General features: G+C 38.5%; 1 protein-coding gene and 1 long non-coding RNA gene across 3 annotated transcripts in view; one reads left to right on the top strand and one right to left on the bottom strand.

The window, feature by feature from the left end:
* Positions 1 to 19,786, bottom strand: part of LOC144082768 (uncharacterized) — a 35,904-nt gene extending 16,118 nt beyond the window's left edge. Inside the window, exons 1-3 of one of the 2 annotated variants that reach the window (XR_013303338.1) lie at positions 19,678 to 19,786; positions 13,153 to 13,271; positions 6,524 to 6,582 (exon numbers count right to left, since the gene is read on the bottom strand). This is a non-coding gene — a long non-coding RNA (uncharacterized LOC144082768). Of the gene's footprint in view, positions 1 to 6,523; positions 6,583 to 8,237; positions 8,316 to 13,152; positions 13,272 to 19,677 lie in introns of those variants that run through there. The other variant, XR_013303339.1, reaches the window with a different exon arrangement.
* On the top strand, positions 16,415 to 20,361 carry cxcl14 (chemokine (C-X-C motif) ligand 14). The gene is made up of 4 exons (XM_077610163.1): positions 16,415 to 16,657; positions 18,087 to 18,192; positions 19,695 to 19,808; positions 19,886 to 20,361. Exons 1-4 carry the CDS (start codon positions 16,594 to 16,596, stop codon positions 19,899 to 19,901), a joined length of 300 nt encoding a protein of 99 aa, XP_077466289.1. The 5' UTR covers positions 16,415 to 16,593; the 3' UTR covers positions 19,902 to 20,361.
* Positions 20,362 to 20,722: the final 361 nt, after the last annotated feature.

The following is a 20,722-nucleotide window of genomic DNA, read 5'->3' as shown; positions in this document are numbered from 1 at the left end:
TTACTTGTAGTTTACACTTATCTTTGCTATGCAGAACACCTTTTCTGGCATTCCCTGCAGCTTGTTAGACAATCTCTCCGTAAAACGTCTCAAGTGTGTTGCCTAAAGCCTCATTTCCAGGTGTATTACAAACAAGCATACATTTGCTGGAGTTGGTAATCAATGCAGAAACAATCTGTAAAAAAAAATCCCTTTGACTGGCTTGATGGTTGTGTAGTTCATTTGCGTTGCCACGGCAACCTCTCATCATCTTCATTATATTCAAATTGCTTTAATACTGCTTTAATCATTGAAGCTGAGTACAGTGTACTGTTGATAATGGCTTTTAATGGGGCTAATGCTTGAATAGTATTGATGTTGCCATGGCAGCCATAGATCTATTTAGTCGAATTGATGAAACAGCTTGGAAACATGCGTAAATCACTTTACAACTTCTATAATTATTCGAGCAGATTTGAAGTGAAAAAGTACAAGAAGCCCTTGCATATGATGAATATTACTCTACATATGGTGATATTTTGTGCTACTCTGATTGCTGATACGTTTTAAAAAGAAGCCTATGCTGAATATTTCAGATAGCACACATTTCCGAAGTTTAATTGCTAGCACAATGCAGTGTACAATGCAGTACAATGTAGTGATATTAGGTTGGCAAAACAAAATGCAGGATGTTAATTTGTAGATAAGTAATCATCAAGCAACCACAAAGAGAAGCGTAGCAGTAGCTTTTTCCATCTACATGAAAAAGAAAAAGAATAATAACCCTATTACAAAGCGTAGTGCAATACTGCCAAACAGCTTGATTGCTAGTAATCGCCTCTGGGAAACCTCCCATTAGAAGCCATTTTCATCCCGAGGAGTCCAAAGGACTCCTGAAAATTGGAAGTAAGAAAAGGAAATACAAACAGGCTGTTAGCAGCATTATCCGGATTGAGGATTTTTTGATGGCCGTCGCAGAACAAAAGTGTCTCTACTCTCCTCCTCCTAATTTTACGCTTGAGATCTCACCGCTCTCATCGACGTGATGCATGACGTTATGGCTGAGGGTTATTTATCAGAACAAATATTCCACCAAAGTCATTGGTCAACAATAAATTCATTAATTGAACAGTGAGACAACCACTTTAGCTTAAAACAGATGGTTCAAGGACTCGCACTATGATGAAATACTCCTAGGCCGTTCCCTAGGCAGAAATGGGACTGTTAACTGCAAAGCCTTCTGTCTATCACTTATTTTACATTAAAGTGAGTATGCAGTAACTTTGTATGAAAATTCCCAAATAAACATAGTATAAATACAACATATAAGTACTGACTGATACCACACACACACACACACACACACACACTATATTGGGAGATATCCCAGCCTGTTATCACCAGGGCCACCCTCATGGCATCTGTGACTGAACACCTTCACTACCCATAATTCTCTGCATGAGTCATAACAAAATACCCCAGCAGTGTGGATCATCAGAGGGTTCATCTGCAAATCAGAGGTTCTTGACCACTCCTCCGCCATTTAACTGTAGGGGTTGCTTCTCACTTTATTTTTCTCTAATCCACCAACTCGGCGAAGACCGGTTCATGAAGGCGGAGTGACAATTCGCAAACAGCGAGGTCGATAACAATGTCATTAGCGAACCATTAGGTGTCAGTGCCGAGACGCACGCTGGTGTTTGTTGAGTTGCTTGGAGTAAACAGACTTTCCACCGCAGTGCGCTTTCACAAAGTCTCACAGGTCAATTGGATTGTCACAGTTGGACTGGGTGAGAATGAGACCAACCATATGCGCACTATTCCTGTTTTTCCACTATCATTTACCCTTTCAGGCACAGTGGTCACTCCAGAAGACATTTATTCTCTGGAAATAAGAAACAGTGCTGCATCAAAGATTCCCAAAAAGATACTGATGCTGCGAATTCACTTTGGCTTGCTTGTTTGTACAAACCCAGGTTGCAGAATATATTTCTTGTGGTTGGTAGAAAAAGAGAGAAACTGATATTGAAAAGACCTATTGATAGCTAGAGATGTGAGACAAACCCTATTATACAGTTTTTCATTTTTCGCAGGGGGCTTGTCGTCCCCTTTAACCGCGAAATCTAATATGAGACAGCCAAGGTGTGTTGAAATGAGAAACCACTGCATTGTACCCCACATCCACTTATTATGAGCTTCCTTTCAAAATTAATCCATCACAAAACCTCACTACAAGATGCTAGTTTGGCCTCTATATGTAGATGTTATTAATTGAACTTAAATTAGCATGTGGGTATTAAAACAGGCCATAAAGAATATGGTGAGTTAATGTTAGATAATAACAAGCGTAAAACATATTCTTGCGCCTGATGATCACCTAAGTATTATCTCCTCATTTTCTGAAGCGCTTTATCCTTACTAGGGTCGCAGAGGGTGCTGGAGCCTATCCCAACGGAACCGGAGTACCCGGAGAAAACCCACACAGGAGGACCAACCTAGATTTGAACCCAAGTCTCCCACAGTGAGCCCGAGGTGCTAACCACTCACCCACCGGGCCGCCCCATCTAAGTATTATCCGTACCGAAAAAAATAAAAAGAGTTAACAAACGCAATAACCTCACAAAGCATGTTTGCGTAATTATTTCCTGAGGCGAGTACAGTCGGCTAATAAGATTCTGGCTAGTGGATGTCTTTGTTGTAATTGCTTGTAAAGGTGCATCGCAACTTCACCTGATGATGTGCTTTTTTCTCTTTACCAGTCATTGTAATATTTTATATTACAGATATAGTAATTGCTTTATTCACACTCATCTTCCACTGAGAGCAATCCGTTTCAACCGCCAGTGAGTAGCCTCATTTGCCAATGACACCAATAGATGTCCAATCCATTTCAATTCGGAGTAAGTACCTTAAAATTTAAAAGTGCCCCAAAATAAACTCAATTGCCTTTTTGTTCAATTCATTTAAACTGGAAGGACTAGCACTGCCACTATAGCACAAGCAGTCCAATCCCTTTTGACTGGGCGGGCCGACTGAACAAACGTCTGGCGTCAATAGCAGCCAATGAGATAACCAGGAAGGGATTCAAAAAGGCCCCAAAAAGACCAATGTAAATGACCAAAAATCTACACTCCCTCATGGGAGAGCAAAGCATCCTCAGCAATTTCTCCAGAAATTGCATTATCTAGTTTTTAAATGATTCTTTTAAATGGAATCCAAAAGACAAAGGCATTGGGGGTATGATATTGATCATTGGCGGCGACGTTTCGCCGACAATCCTCCCGCGTGTGTGGTCACGCTTGGAGTTTCCTTGCTATTCCACTGCCAGGAAATGACTCACCGCGGGCAAGATGAAGAGCTCCTTCGCTCTGCATGGCACCACCACTTTGTTTCTGTCAGTGGCAAAGAGCGGCATATTGCGCTGGCTCAATAAATCAGAGGCCCGCTCCTTTGGAGTAGGTAGCTCGCCACCATGTGATGTCAGGTTAATCCAGTTTTACCTTGCGCATGCAGTCCTCCAGTTATTGAAAATAATTTTTAATTGGGCGGCCCGGCAGATGAGTGGTTAGCGCGTCGGCCTCACAGTGGGGGTCCTGGGTTCAAATCCAGGTCGGTCCACCTATTGTGAAGTTTGCATGTTCTCCCCGGGCTTGTGTGGGTTTTCTCTAGGTACTCCGGTTTCCTCCCACATTCCAAAGACATGCATGGTAGGCTGATTGAACACTAAAATTGCCACTAGTTATAATGAAATGAAATTTTTAAATAATTGTTTTGGTCGTTTTTGTTCCAGAATAACTTAACTGATTCAGGGTGTTCCCCCCCTGGTGCCCGTAGTTCGCTGGGATAGGCTCCAGCACCCTTGTGAGGACCGATGGTTCAGAAAATGAATGAAGGGAACCTAGCATTGAAAAAGTCTTATCTAATTGGAATTTTAAATAAATATTTGAAAAAAAGCTATCATTCCTCAATTCTTGGGGTATTTTGTTTCTTTCTTTGACCTCTGAGAACGTGTGTGTGCATCTCATTACACACTATGCATGTTATATTAGCGGTGTATATGTATAGTGTTTGTTTGTGAAGAATTGATTCAGGGGCCTGGTGGTACACTGCTGCCATCTACTGTGCTCTACACAGTCTCAGTTGCTTTAGTTTGCATTCAATACTCAAAACAAGTAAGATATACTATACTACATGTATTATTCTTCATGGTCAGAATTCTTTCAGACTTGAAAAATATTTAATACATGAATGAGCATTAACAAAATCATGAAAACTACATTTATATTTTTCAAGATATTCTCAAGTATTACATTATACATACAGATTCTAAAGTTTTTCGATAGAACTTAACTTCTTTACGTTGTTCAAGTTGAATAATTAGATTTAAAAACGGATGTCTACGACAAAAAAGAACAATTAATTAATCTCAATTAATAATTTTGAACATTTTTAAATGTTCATTGTAAATTTGTCGTGGAGTATTTGAACCTTTCAATTTTATTTGCACTGTTTTGAATAATAGGTTGTTTGTCATGTGCTTTTACAAAAGGGAGAATTGAAAAAAATAAAGGTAAAATTTGAAAAAAATATTTTACATATGAAAGTTCTTCTGAGTATTAAATATAGATTACATGTATGTATTACATAATGTCAATATTTGACTGTCAATTGTCAATTAAATACAATTAATTTCCCTTACTGTTTAAAAACATGCAAGAAACATGCAATTAACTTTTGTTTTTATGATGGTTTGTTGGATTGTCATCACTTTGACTTCCTTCCAGCCATCTTTCCATTTTCTTTGTTTTTTATTTATTTTATTTTTTTATCTGACCATGATGTGGAAAATTGCCTCCATCAGGTTTTCCCCCATGGTCGTCAACTCTGCACTCCCCCCCACCTCATCCCATCCCATCCTCCTTCAGAAAACTCTCTTAGCGCATGTTCCACATTTCTGGTGTTTTTTCTTTCATCCATTTCGCTTTCATCATATCGTGATGGTTCAATTGGACGAAAACTCCAAAGTCTGTCCGCTCGGCCGTGGAGAAACTTCTGTCTCTTCAGCATCCACTTTGTTCTATTTCTTAGAATTTACCAGCGTCATCCTGAAACAAATCTCCTTACAAAGCCATCTCTTCACATTTTAGATGACGGTGAAAATTCCCGATCAAAAGAACGGACACGTTTGTATTACTACATCCGTCGACTTTAAGACACATGATTGGCAGATTTAAGGATCATTTAAAGGGCAAATCTGCAGAAATTGCATGGGGATGCTTTACTCTCCTAGGGGTAACTTTCTATTATTTTGGAGCCCTTCCTGCTTATTAGTAACTTGTATTGTGTGCCAAAAAGTGTAAAGGAAAATGAAATACAAATATTTTATGTAGGGGAGCTTTACTTTACAAACCGATTGTTACAATGACACCCTTAAAGCATTCACAAACATTCCTAGAGGCAATTTAGTGTGTTCAACCAGCCTACTATGTTAATGAGATGAAACCAAAATACCCAGAGAAAACCCACACAAGCTTGGGGAGAACATTCAAACTATACACAAGAAAGGTCAAAACCCCCCAGGAATTGATCCCTCGATCTCCGAGCTGTGAGGCTGATGTGAAACCACGATCGATTTTTTTGCGGAATATAATTTTTCTAATGTTTGGATCTTTTTGATGACTAATTAATGAATCGGTCTTCCTCAGTACATGCACCACTACTTCATGGGGGTCACTTGATGCTGGTGTGGGCACGATTAAAACAGGACTATTATATACTCAATACTTAAAGATGTACAATGCAGGGAACATCTTGGATTTGCATTTACAAAAAGTACTCTGCAGAGGGCGGTATGCTGTCTGTAACGCAGTGGACTACTCAGACACAAACATAACATCTCAGCAGACTTAAGACTGACTTTCACAGTCAACAAGAAAATGTTTGCAATAGTTAAAAAGAGGACTAAATAGCAAGCACATGTGATAACTCTCATTTGCAAACAAAAAGTCATTTAACCCTTTAATGCACAAATGATGATTTTTTTTTAAACCAATGCCAATGGCGGGGAAGTGGAAATTTCTTTTTAATACTATATTACTTTGTACTCACTTGAATTTGAAGTAAGTAATGGCTTGCTCAAACACTGCTTAATTCATTGACAGCAACAGACATCCAAATGCCACACTCAGACTACAAACGCCATTGACGTTGATTATCGATAAACTCATTGCAATTCACGGCAGAAGCAAGAAAAGAACATCCACCAAAATGGCCTTACGGTGGCCATGTTGGCAGAGGTGACGTTGCCATCAAAGTCAATGAATTGACATTACAATTATGCCATAACTAGCTAATTGATCAGCCATTTTTTAAAAAAAGATTATGTTGTCAATGTCAAAACAGCTGCTATTTACTCTTTGTCTGCCATTGATGGCGTTTGGGCCCCAATCTATTCGCCCACTTAAAATGGGTTGGATCTATAATAGCGATAAACCAATTTGTGCAAGGGTGCATTGGCAAGAGAAAGAAATATATATTTTTTTACCTTATTAGCGGCCATTTTCCATAGTGGACGACCAATCCATTTGAAGTGGGAGTCAACAACTGAAGGAGAAAACAACACTAAATTAGTTATTTGACAGATCAGGTGTACCTAATGTTATGTCCGATTGGTATACGTGTACGTACACGCGCGCATTCATCCTTGCAGAGAATTTTCATGTGCGCTCAAACTTGGTGGAACCATCTGTTCTCACCAGTCAAGCTGTCCTGGCAGCCCCTCGGGCACACATGCACAGGCGCGTGTACGTGGGGAAATCATATTTGGCAGCTAGAAGATCCAATTTCTGGAGAAATTGCGTGAGAATGCTTTACTCTCCCATGGGTTGCGTCCTGTAGATTTTGGGGCTTTTTCGGGCGACTTAGCGTTGATTTTGGGTCATTGTTTTCCTATTGGAAACTGATAGAGATGCATAAATAGAGATGTATTTTTCAAATTTAGGGGGGACGGTACGTTCTTTGCTAATTGATTTTTGTGTTATGTGAGAAACGTGAAAAATGTAGAAGGAGATAAATGTGAAAATTTTCAATTTGAGTCATTGGCTGTTTGTCGAAATTTGGGGGCGAAATCGAAAGAAATTTAATTGCATGAATTATTGAAATGTTTCAAATAGCGAGAAAAGTTCAGAAAGTCTGGCCTGTGCGGCACATCAAAAGGTGGACTGGAACAAAAATATGGATCGTGTATTTAGAATACTAGAAACAGGCATTTGAGAAAATCAAGTCAGAAAAAAATACTAGTGATGGTACAATAATTTCTCTGAAAAATACATGTACAGAAATATCTTATGATTCAAAAGAATGATCCTGTTTTTCATTCAAGCCAGAGTATTTTCTGTTGATTTTATCCACATGAGTTGGATTCCTTTCATGTACACATGTACTACTTTCTAGTTGTGATGTCCAACAGTGATATGAGATCTCTTGGAAATGCACATCACGGTCAAATGCTATCCAGGCTCAGGACAGAATGAACATTGCAAATCCTGTGATGGAGAAGAACAAGGCAGAACCTTGATAAAGAGATGACAGATGAAATGAAATGAAGGAGGGATTAACCTTGTCTCCAAGCTATCTGTGGGATGTTATGGAGGTCAAACAGCCAATAGAAAGCTGGTAAAGAGTCTGGTTTCATTATCAAATTAATTCTGTTGCTGATGAGAGAGATGATACGTCTTTAATGTCTGTGGTCATGTCGACGGATGATTTGTGTTAATTGGCAGACGAGTAAATGTGGATTTTATAAGTCGTGCTTCATTACGCCAAGATTTTTTTTCTAATTTTTACGGATCCGCTTGGCTGATATTCTATTTTATGGAAGTAGTACTGAGAGATAATAAATTTGCAATATATATATTTAACTGGGCTTTCAAGGTGGGGTCAGCATTATGAGATAGGCATTCAAGTAGTATTGCACCGATACCGGTATGCCACTAAAAAGATGTCATTTTTATTGGTAAGTACTAAGAAATAATGGGCCGATGCTCTGCAAAATGCACTTTTCAAGATCTAATTTCCCATCCAAGATGACCACCAGCGTTCCACAATAAACAGCCAAATGTGATCATTCATTCAGTTTTCAAACAATGTTCAAACTGTTCAAAGTGGGGATAAGCTTTTTTTAATTTGAAGTCCAAATTAGTGTCAATAGCAGTAGTAGTTGTAGATATTCATCAAATTCTAAAAATCCAAACACTTACTATGCTTGATTAATGATGGCTGAAGGAGTCTCAATGAATGTCACATTTGGGCGTTTGTCATCAAGCTAGCAGACGTTCCTGATGAGCATGAACACACACACCAGGACATCATTATTTTCCCAATGAAAAAGTCTGTGGGCTTGGTTGCCTGCGGCAACCATCAGCCATTTCTATGCTCTGATTGGTCTAGCTGGTTGGTAAAGCCAGACACTCACTTCCTATTGAGATTCTAGCTCAAACTAATGGTGAAGCCTCATCCTGTTGTTTGTTTTTTTCCTTCAAATCAAATGTATGAATTAGGGGTGTGATAATATATCGCTACAATGATATATCACGGTATTTTGCATCCCAATAGGTTTATACTCTGCTCTTCCCAAGAAGTCACTGTTTAATAAAGGAACCAACAGGTTGCTAATAAAAAAAAATTCAACCAGAATATTCATCCATTCATTTTCCAACAGATTTTTTGTAAATTTAAAAATAGCTTGTTTTTCCCCTGAGAATATTTAGTTTATTTTCCAGATTCATGTACGTATTGGGAATGTTTTATTGCCATATTGTGAGAGTATCATTATAGTAAGCCTTCTATCTCCAAATTGTGAAAGTATCATTATCATCAGCCATGTATCGCGAAACATATTGTTGGATTCTTTCTTCTGAAATCACCCACATCTGCGGCTGATCACTGAATGACCAAAAGATGGAGAGAGAATATATGCGGTGAAACGACAGCTTCCTCTCTCTGTCTGTCTCTCGCTCGCTTTCTCCGCGGGGGACAGCCATCTGTCCCGTCAACACATTGAATATGTATACGTGCCCTTCTCTGCACTTGCTCAGGTTCCATCAACTAGACTTCCATCCAGTCCACCACCATCAGATTTTATTTTTATAATCTTTAACTCTACTATCAACACAATCGCAGTGTCTAGTTTCAGTAATCAACTTTTCAGTTCTGTTACACAACAGTATAGATATCATATTTCATCTAAACATACAAATAGCATTGGTCCGACACTTAAATGGTTGGGTAATTTATTATTTGATCAATTATTTGGTTAGTTCAGTTAATAAATCAAGTCATTTTTAAGCTCATTTAGTTGGTTATTTATGGTTGGTAGGCCAAAATATTTTTTTGCCTGATAGTTTCACGTGCCATATCAAGGTATTCTTCGCGTCTTCATTGGCCATTGCTCGATCCCATCTGTTTTTGTGTGAATAGTAGCAACGTATTTGACTTGACGTCTAATTTGGATGCCTACGGATGAGTGTTCACAGTTCAGATGCCTTGGAAACCAATCCGATATCCATGTCCAAATATGAAAGAAGCCCAAGTCGGATAAGAAAAGATCGGAAATAGAGTCTCCATGATGCATGAAAATATATTTGTTTCGCGTTCGAGCTAAGAAATCGGAATTTTGCCGTAGTGTAAATATAGCCTAACGTGCTTCCTTTCAGCCAAGTAAAGCTTTTACATAGTATCTTTAACTTCTTGATATGAGTCAGCAGGCGCCAGCGACGGTCTTAGCGTCATCAGCGGCATCAGCAGCAGCAGCAGCAGCTTTAAAGTGACATGAAGACTTACATAACTGCTGCAGGACTATTTTGATTCCATTAGCATCCGTCCGGTGTGGCTCTCCAGAGGGGATTTCTAGTCAAATGATGACACAAATCCTTGCGTTTAGTCACGCTGCTTCTCACACTGTTGCGTCGGGTGTTTTGCCTCTCGTTTGACGGCTTTTATCTTCTCCTTTTTGACAACTCTTGTCGTCAAGAGAATCATCTAAAGCTTAAATCCACTCGAATTTGCAGATGCAAGTATGCAAGGAAAACTCTTAAGTATTCATTTAATTTCCTTACTTTTACTTGATTGATATGTATACAACTGTCAATCTAATAACCCCCCGTATTTGCATTCCTACCACTTGTTTCCAACCCTAATCTTGGCATCCAACTTTAACTTAAAGTCCAAAACCATGGCTTGAGCATTAAATGCTTTTCGTAACCCCTCGACTCAGGTTCCAACCCATAATTTGAAAATTTGGCTTGAAACCTAACACTGAAATCCTAAAGCTTAATTTGAAACTAAAAATAGGAGGCCTGGCTTTGATTGTTCATCAGTGTTAATTCCGTGAGCCAGTAAAAATAAATTGTAAGTCTCAGGCTGTCAATGGCAGCCAATGGGTTGACAACAGTATTCTCCTGGAAAACTCAAGAGATTAGAACGTCCTTTTTTCTAACACTTGTACGCATCTGTTTTCCCTTCGTTTGCCATCATGTCTTCGTCGAGCTGTTGAGTGTTTCTGGGCACCGCTTCAAGAAGCTCAATCAGCCCGACGGCATACGTCTGTCTATCTCCAAGCACAAAAATATCATCCTTAAAAAAAACACCTTGCACGCAGTCCTTGACTTGTTCCCATAAATCTCATCTGGCTGGCTCTCCTGCTGCTTGATTCCCAGTGTGGAGTCCAACGAAATCCACCACAGCTGATGACCAGCTGTGCTTCTTTACTTCTGAACTTGACCGTGAGGACCTCTCTCAAAAATGTCTTGTGTTGTTCATATTTTTGGATTCAAAAATTGAATTGGTTTGATTCATTCTGGACAAAGGTATGAAGGAACTGCAGTTAATTGATTTAATTAACCAATCAGTGGTTGTAAAGCTTCTCAGGCCCTATTTGAATCACTACTCCTGTCTTAAAAACTGAAACGGTCTTAAATTTGCAGTTCGAATACCTAACTTTTAAAACCTAACACCGACACATAATCATAATTTAAATTCAAAATCATATTTACATACCTGTCAACCTCTGCCGATAACTGCCCTTATAAATGATTAGGATTCCCCTTACAAACCCCCCAAAAACCTTACAAACACCGTACGATTCGTACGGTGTTTGTAAGGTTTTTGGGGGGTTTGTAAGGGGAATCATAATCATTTACAAGGGCAGTTATCGGCAGAGGTTGACAGGTATGTTAATTTATCGTTGCATATTTTGTCATGTCGCTGCTCGCCCTCCCCGGGGCATTCTAGCACCGCTTTATGTCATCACGCTGTTGGCTTGTGCCATTGTTGTCTTCTTTCAGTGCGGGAAACTTAAGCAAAAATCCAGCTTTGATTCATTCACACCCTTCCAGTAAAAATGGATTGAATAGTAAATCTTATATCTGTTTGAAAGCCAACACATGAACTTCAACTGCTGCCATGAGATCACTTATATGGTTTACCATGGAGACGAACACAAAACGAAAAACATTCCCACGTGCTTGCACACTGGTAGACCGCAAAATGTTGGGATTTTAATAGCGGGGGGTAATCCGGACATGTTTGCCTACCTGCTGCTACCTGCTACTTGCTAGACATGAAAAAATATTACAGTATTTTATCTTAAACTCTGAATTTCAGCAGCTTTTGGGGTTAGGGTTTCAAACAAGGGTACGATTTTAGTTTCTGGGTTCCTTGACTAGTTAAAGTTTAAACTACAATTTGTGAGATAGTTTAAAATTGAAATCAGTGCTTATCTATCCAGAGTCAGGGTTCGAAATGAGCTTTTCCAGATTTGGTTGGGGTTTTGTGCAGCTCCAGAGGCTTTAGGTTCCAATGAAACGACCTTCAAGACTTCCAAGTTTCTCCTCAAAGGACCCAGCAACATTTGTTGTTGAAACTCGGAATGATTTTTTTTTCTTGCCGTTGTCAGAAAATGAAGCTTTCTGATCTTTACCACTAAGAGGATTAGTATAGCAAAAGGCAACGATATCTGCGGATCACGTTTTTTGAAGAATGCTCGTAAAATCCCCTGTCATTCTTCTCCGCCGCCAAGGACACACCACAAGAGATGTATATAGCTATAGTGTGAGCTGGATGAAGACGAGCGAGTCAAGGATACGAGGACAACATAATTCATAAACTCAAAGATGGTCAACCTACCCAAGATGGCTGCCAGCGACACACACTGCTCATTTTAGTGTTGTATCAGTACTGATACCGGTATCGGTATTGGTGCAACACTAGTTTCAAAACAAACAACAAACCTGGGTTAAAGTTTGAAGCCAGAATTTCAAATGAGTGTTTCGAGTTTTGGGTTGAGGCTTTAATTAACGGTCACGTACCAGGGATCAAACTTCCGTCATTAGCGGTTGAAATTAAGGTTTTAAGATGGTATTGGGGTTTGAAACTACAATCTTAAGATTGGGTTACTGTTTCCTGAGATGGTTAAGGTATCAAATAAGGATTTTTTTGAAAACAGATTTTGTTTTTTAACATTGGTTTCCAGGGCTTTGACTTTCGAATGAGGGTCCAATTTTTAGACAAGCGTTTCAGATTGGGTTTACAAATGCATCTCGTGGATTCATGATGTATTTGACTTTCAAAATGGGGCTTTGAGAAAGATTTATGATTTTGATCTTGAAGTAAGGTTGAAGACCAATGAATTATTGTGTGGTGAACTTAATAGTGCTGTTTAGTGGAAAGTTAACTCGATCATCAGCCTTCATTTCTGGAAAAGCTGCAGTCTTAGCATGAGTTAAGGTTTCAGGTTAACCGTGTCGCTTGGTTAAATACGCATTCTGGCTCCACTGCAGATGGTTTAAATGCTTTCTTCTTCCTCGGCAACAAATATATTGCCAAAGGCGAGTGGGCCGTAGGAATTTTGCCCCAAGAGATTCATAAAGTTATAATATTCTGTTCCTGGTCAACTTGATTCTCAACGAGTCAATGGGATTGTGTGTGGGGTTTGCTTTCGTAGTCATGTGGGTTGATGCCAACTTCCATCCTTGAATGAACTCTGTGATTATTTCTATGCAAATTCCAACAGTCAGTCTTATCACAAGAGTGTCCCAAACGTGGGCGATGGGCTCATCTGCACGTCAGCGATTTTATACAGCGAGAAGAAAAGAGCACTTTGTTTCCACGCCTTACCCATCCGTCGCATGGCTTCCTGATTCTGGCATTCATCATCATCATTGCAAATGACTCATCATCTCATGTGGGTCACAAAAGCTTTTACTGGGCTTGCTCCATCCTGTCTGGTCAACTCTCTGGAAAAAAAAAAAAAAAACGATCAAGTTACAGAACTAATGACTTCTTAGCGTGAGAGGTAAAAAGACTGGTGGTCTTGAGTGACAGGGGGAAGTCTCACGTGTCAGACTATTTGTGTTAAGCACGTGCGAAAAGGATGGCGGGTGACATCATTTCGGCCACATGGCTCGTAGACCTAAAGGCCATGCATTTAATTAGTTGTCGATAAATAATGAAAGACTGCAGAGGCAAATGTTAACGAATGTGGTTCGGTTGCTATACGAATGCTACTCTGTGGAAACTGCCCTTCTCTAAAAGTTACTAACTCACCAATCTGTACATAGGCACATTGAATGTGAAAACTGTTTGCTTCTAGGTTTATTTGTTTTTTGCCAAGACAGATGGAGGGTGTCGAGAAACAGATGCAAGAGCCATTTGTTTCCTATTTGCAAATCAACCAAAAGAAGCCTCAAACAAAACTGCTGTCCTGACATGCACCTTGTTGCTCAATCTCACACATAACAATAAAAAAGCACAAAAAGTCAGGGTGTGGCGTTATGTGTTTTTGAAAGAGGTTTTTGTGTTATATAAGATAAAAACATACGCTCAGTTAAGGAGATTACGATCGTCAAGTGAATAGTGTTTGGATACCTCCCGATAAAATACGAACTGTATCCTAAGCAACCCCATGAACATGCAATGTGCAGTAAGAGGATGAGAGATAACATGTGGATTTATGGGATGGACTCTATCAGCTTTCCATATAAATGCGCTCGTAAAGCTTTGGCACACGATGGAAGTCACATGACTCTTACAAGAGGAGGAATACATAGAGACCTGAGCTGGATGTATGCATTATTCATGATTTGGGTCATGGAAACACTATGATTTGAGAAAAGAAAGAGGACAAAACAACTTTTAAAAGATGGTAAATTCATTCAAATGATGACCAAGGTTGTCTAGATACTGCAGATCAGGCTAGACGCCATAAGACGATTCTCACAATATGGTGACAATAGTAATAGATAGGTCAGAAAACAAAATCTATAACATTATAAGACTCAAAAATTAAAAAGTAAAAGCTAAAAAAAAAACTATTTTCAAATGGAAAAAAGTGTTTATTTTTTGCATTCGCGGACCATCTCGGAAAAATCTTTGTCTTGTGCATTATTTTATTATTTTAGTATGTCCATTAGAATAGTCTCTATGTTAACTACATGGCTGCCGTCAACAAAGCTAGCCGACTATAATTAATTTTAAATAGCAGGCAAGAATTAAGCTGTGTCTGAATTACATTTAAGTGACTATGCACTAATTATTTTTTGCCAATACCACACAGTCTGTTGTTGGAATTGGTATCGGTTTAACACTACTCCAGACACCATAAAATTGAAAGACATCACATTAATTATATTAGTTAGTATATTTAGTTTAATTGCTTGAATGGTATCATACTATTAAAAACTCAAGTGCACGTTGTCACGCATGCACGCAATTTTGTGTTTGTTGTCTTGACGGCGTGTTTAGCAACCACTTTGACTCACTAATGCGTTTAACTACAAATGTTCTTTTCAGTGATTTTCTGTTATTCTGCTTTGCACGGGAGCTCTCATGATAGGGCATGCATCTTTGACTGAGTTGTAGAATAACATGATCATTATATGAATTTATAACTCATAAAAACAAGTACAATTTGGTATCATAACATCTGTCATTGCAAAAGGGCAATTTCTAAAAAAATCTACCATCTTTAACCATTTCAGCATGAAAAATGATTATGCAATCATTTTAAAAAATGGTTTATACTGTTTGTGTTGTTAGCTGTTGCAGCTCAACAAGCAAAAAAAAATGCTACATTGTTTTTAATACTTCTAGAAGCTTCCCACTCATTTACACAATTTAAAGCAGATTTAATAGTTAGAAAATACAGTAATTATATGCATAGAGTAAATTTAAAAATGAAGATATTATTTTTGACAAAATAACGCTGTATTTCACATTAGGTTACATACATTCTATTCGCAATTCAACACTTTGTCAGAGTTTGGAGCATGTAAACACTTGTTTAACTTTTTTGCGAGTATTCTTAAATCCTCGTTTCTGTCACTTATTCCAAAGATCGAGTTGAGAAAAAAAGAATCTTTTAAAGTAAACGGTTGTGAATGCACGTCACTAGAGGTTTGACTCCAGGCTCAACCAGTAGATAGAGAGTAGCTTCACTCCACTGGCACCAGCGGTTATAAACAAGCAGTCCCAAAAGCTTATGTAAGAGCCCAGAAACACACTCAGGATGGCTTGACGTCCACGATCCGATTCACAGGGACTGATAATTCTCTCTTCAAAGGAACTCTTTTTGTGTGAAATTTCACTTGAGCCGCAGGCTTCCGAAGGCTTTGATCAGATTATTAGTGACTTTTAATAATAAGATTTTGCCTCGGAAACTTAAGTACGCTTTTTTTTTAACACAAAAGATCATGAGATAAAGACACGTGTTATGACCAGTAGTATTTTTGGTAAGGGAGAAAACCTTTTTTCATGTTCTAATGAAGTAAAATATTTTTTTGGGGGGGGGGGGGGGGGTTGTAGACAAATTTGCCAAAATATCTTGTCCATGTTAACTATATGAACATTGTCAGAGAGGTATTTTTTGCATGTTAATTAGGGTTTGAGCCCAAGGTTGTTTTTAGGGTCAAAACTAGGACCTAAAAGGACATCATCATTAGCAAAGTTACTATGACAAAAAATTTAGTGTCGTCAATGGCAGCCAAATAATTAACGTAAGCACTGATGTGGCAGAAAATGATGGTCTAGTCCAAAACCAACCGTAAATGATCCAAAATGTAGAGTCAGTGACCCAGGAACGCCACCAAAGTGTTTAGGAATTGACCCAAAATCTACAGGAGGTGACATGAGATTATTGGTGACCATTTAGGATGTGAAATAATGCTATATTTAGTCACACCGTAACTATTCATAATTGGTTAATAGCTTTAGCTATGTATATATGTGGGTGTGTTTTTTTCACGCATGCATTTCATGTTGAAATGAAATGGACTCGGTGGCCTCCTCATCTCTCCTGCCTGGTGATTGGCTGTCTGGTGGTGCATGTTAATGAGCAGAGGGGGCAGCGGGAGGCTTTTAAAGGCAGCAGCCAAGCAGGCGGCAGGGTGAGAACGTGAGAGTGTGTGTGTTTGTGGACCTCCTCCATCACAGAGCTTCCCTCCAAATCCACGCTTTTAGTGGAGCTTCAACTTTGACAGTTTTTTTATCCAGTTTTCCAGTTTTTTTTGTTTTTTTTTGCTTCCAGAGTTCGGATTTTGGCTTTTTGAGGAGGTTGAAGAAATGCCTCGGTACCCAGCAGCTCTACTTCTGCTGATGGTGGCCTCATGTCTCCTGAGTGCGGAAGGTACATGTGGATATTTTATGTGTCTACCGCTGTTTATGCATGAGTGCTTTTCCTGCTAAAAAGCTGGGGGTAGCTCACTGGTAAAGTTCTTAAGGGGAAAAGGCCATTAAAAGTCACAGTTAAATTGATTTAATTAGAGGAGTGGCTCAGGGCTGCAGAGGGAGGTGGGCTTTAAGGACGGGAAATTAAATGATATGAGTTTAATAGATGTGGGAGATGCTCATGGCAGTTAGCGTAGGACATGGTAACTTTTCTCACATTTATTTTGAGGAGAAAAAGGTTGCAACATGACGACATTAGTAATAACACAAGAAAATAATATTAAAACAATTCTCATAGTATTACAGCTTTTTCTCTCGTCATAGTGTGGCTTTCTTAGGACTTCATGATCGTAGTCCCATCTTTTTTTATCTTTTTTTGGGATAATAATTTTGGCCAGAAGATTTAGTTTGGAAAATGTTCTCTTTTTTTAAATTCAATAATTCAATAGTTGAGCACATCTAATAAGATCATGCAAATATTAAGTTTTTTGTTTGCCCCCCTCACCCCCAAAAAGAGATTTGTCCACTTTAAATAGACATGGCTTCTCCGTTTACTGGCTGTGTTGTGTGTGCCTACTAAATTGAATTTATTTTAGTTTGCGATGTTGGGGTGAAGGGTGAGTGCCAAGGTTAGTACCATCCATCGGCTCCCGCACAAATAAAGCTGTCCGCATCCCTCGCAGCCAAAATACAAACACCAGATGACAACTAAGACAAAATGATCAAATGAAGCACCTTTCGGGATACTGAAATAATTCAATCAATAAATAAATGCAATTAGGGCATTGACAATGCTAGACGTCTATTCCTACGCTTTTTTGCCCCTCCCACTTAAATGGATTGGACATCTTTCAGTGCCATCAATGGCACTGAAAGATGAGCATTCACAGCCAGTCCTCCCAGTTTCAATCAATTAGATCTCTGTTGCGGTCAATTGCGGCCAATGAGGTAATTTTAGGTCACTTTACAATACTTAAATGTGAAAATAGGTCACTTTCTGCACAATTTGGGGCCTTTTGAGTTCACTTAATGTACATTTTGGATCCTATCCTGTTGATTTTTTTATTTTTAGGTCATTCCCTGTTCGTTGGTCAGTTTTTGTTGATTGGGGAGTAATTTTGTATTTTTTTAAATGGAGGATAGATACATTTTGAAATTCCAAATGTTTTGCCATTGGAAACTATTTTGTCCAAAAATCTGCATTTTTACCAATGCAATTTTGGATGTTTAAACCCATTGTGATAATTGATTTTTTTTTTTTAAATTGTAAGCAAATCTCCCCACAAAATGATATACTTACTTATTCATAACCAGAAAGTCACTGCATATGCATTCATCAAAATAGCAAGCAACACATAACAAACTTGATTTCTTTGTTCTAACTTCAGCCTACAAGTGTCGGTGCACCAGGAAAGGACCAAAAATTCGTTACAAGGATGTGCAGAAGCTGGAGCTCAAACCCAAATACCCTTACTGCCAGGAAAAGATGATATTGTGAGTATTTCCTCAATAATAAATCATTTCTCAATTTATGTCACTGCTTAGGGAGCCCACAACTGGGGGACGTTATGTCAGCTTCACAGCAGTTGCGTAAGATGTGTTCTCGGTTTCCATCTGGAGGCCAATTGTGTCATGGATGAATTGACAATTTGCTGCAAATTCCTTTTATGGATTACTAAATCAGATCATCTGAACCTTGTCGAGATGCTATTCTATCTTGACAAGAACATCAATTTCTTCTACATGTTTTGGGGTGTCCCGATAATTGTGAAACGATGTTAAAAAATCCTCAAAGTTGAAAATAAGCATTCATTGATTGTGTGTTTGTTTGGTGGTCTATGGGGGTTGCTCGATTAGCATGTGACGGAGGGGCCGCCACCTTACTGGTGCCCGGTGAAAAATGAGTCTCTGTGGGTTTTCTGGAAAGACGGTAAAAGAGAGAAAGAGAGGAGAGGGAAGTAGGAGGGAGAGAGAGAGAGTGAAATAAGTGTCTTTGTTGATTTTGCAGTGTTTTGGCTCACAAGGCTTGTTTGGCTTGTTTGGGCATTCTGAACAAGCCGCTGCTCACCACAAGCCAGAGGGGCCTGAATCATGCCTCTTTAGTCGCTTAAACCTCTATAATGTTTGTGTTTCGCTTAAATGAGATGGTCTGTGCAGTTAGGTTTTGTTTTGTTTTGTTTTTTGGACATTTTGAAATAGTTAGGGACTGTCTTGGTTCTGATATATTCTGATATAATGCCTAGATCTGACTTTTACCAAAGTTTCTGACCCTTTTCCTTTGAATTTTGCAAAATAGGAGTTATCACTGGACCGTTTTAAAGGGAATGGCTGGGGTTAAATGCATCTCGAGCCATTAAAATGAGGATGATTTTCATGTTTATAGTGGTTTGCATCAGATGCCAACAACAGTATAGCAAGTTGTTTTGTTTTAATTTAAAAAAATGAAGGTCATTTGCCTCCAAGTCCTCACATTCAACATCCTTGGTGGATGGATTGAGCAGCCTGGGCCATGCTGTGTTTTTCTCCCATTTCTTTCCCTCTTTGCCCTAACTGCGCCACATAGCAGGCAGGGGCTCACATGTCAAATTGTTTGACGTATTGCCCTGTAATCCAATAAGCTAGTTTACCCTTGGCCAAAGACTGGAAGTTTTGCGCCTTGCGTACAAAAGAAAGAATGTTGAGAAAGAGCTGCGTATGGCGCAACGACTAAATGAAACACAATGGCACTTTGACTTGGTAGCCGTTTATCAGATTTGCTTGATTCCTCCACTTTTAACCCTTGTAAATACTTTCATTGTTAATTCCATGATATAAATATGCATTCATTGACTTACTATAAGTTATGGTGATCTACGGTATAATATGATCTGATGGGACTAGCTAAAAAGTGGCAAGAACTATAGGATGCAATTACTATGTACAGTATACAACCATTTAACTTGAACCAACAATTCAGAGTATTGAACTTCTTTTTCTGACCTTTTTTTTCTCCCCAGTGTGACAATGGAGAACGTGGTTCGCTTCAAGGGTCAAGAGTACTGTCTGCACCCCAAACTTCAGAGCACCAAGAACCTGGTCAAGTGGTTCCACATCTGGAAGGACAAGCACAGGTAAAGCCCAAACATAAAAAAATACCATCAATCATTTTGTATGGAATTCTCAATAAACACATATATTTTATGTGCAGGGTTTACGAAGCCTAAAATGTCCCCGTCTTGATGTCACAAGAAGATGAAAACATAAATTAAATATATATTAAACAGACAAACAAAAACAAAAAACAAAATAAAGCATCAGGACCATCTCCTCTTTCTTTGTGGAAACCATTCAAACAGGAAATTCTTGATTATTACATCACTTTTGAATTATGTTTTAACGTTTTTGTTGTTGTTGTTGTTGTTACCACACAAATATACAGAGTATCTACAAATATGTACAACATGCATTACTCTTATTTTTGTGCATTCCAATGTGAAGTGCATTTTGTAAACATTTTTGACTTTAGCCACTTTATAGTGTCATGTGTGTAAAATGGCAGCATTTTATGTAGTTGTTTTTTTATATTTAAATGGAATGTTTTTGAGGGGCAAGGATGGGTTGACCAACACACTGCATTCCATTGTGTGTATGTATTCATAATAATAAACAGAGCAATAAAGTGTCCACTGAGAGTGAATTGTCTGATTTGATTTGTAGGCTGCATTTTATTGTACAATGTATATGTGCCAAGTTATCAAAAGAATTTCAATATGACAAGGTTTGTTTTTACTACATTTGAATCCACTATTGACTTTTAACCTTATAAATACTCTGTTGTTATTAATATGCATGACTAAAATTTTATGACAAATACATACAGTAGAAAGTGGTTACGAATATGTAAGGAAAAGTTCTGATCACTTTCAATTTCTGAATTTAATTTTAATTGGAAATAAACACAAAATAAAAATACTTTAATTTGTATTCATCCATTTAAAATGGGCATTTCTCACCAAAGTGCGCAATGCCAAATTTATCCACAAGA

Source organism: Stigmatopora argus, chromosome 9, assembly GCF_051989625.1.
Source record: "Stigmatopora argus isolate UIUO_Sarg chromosome 9, RoL_Sarg_1.0, whole genome shotgun sequence".
NCBI lineage: Eukaryota > Metazoa > Chordata > Actinopteri > Syngnathiformes > Syngnathidae > Stigmatopora > Stigmatopora argus.
The sequence above is the reverse complement of the archived record's forward strand: the minus strand, read 5'-3'. Positions and strand labels throughout refer to the sequence as shown.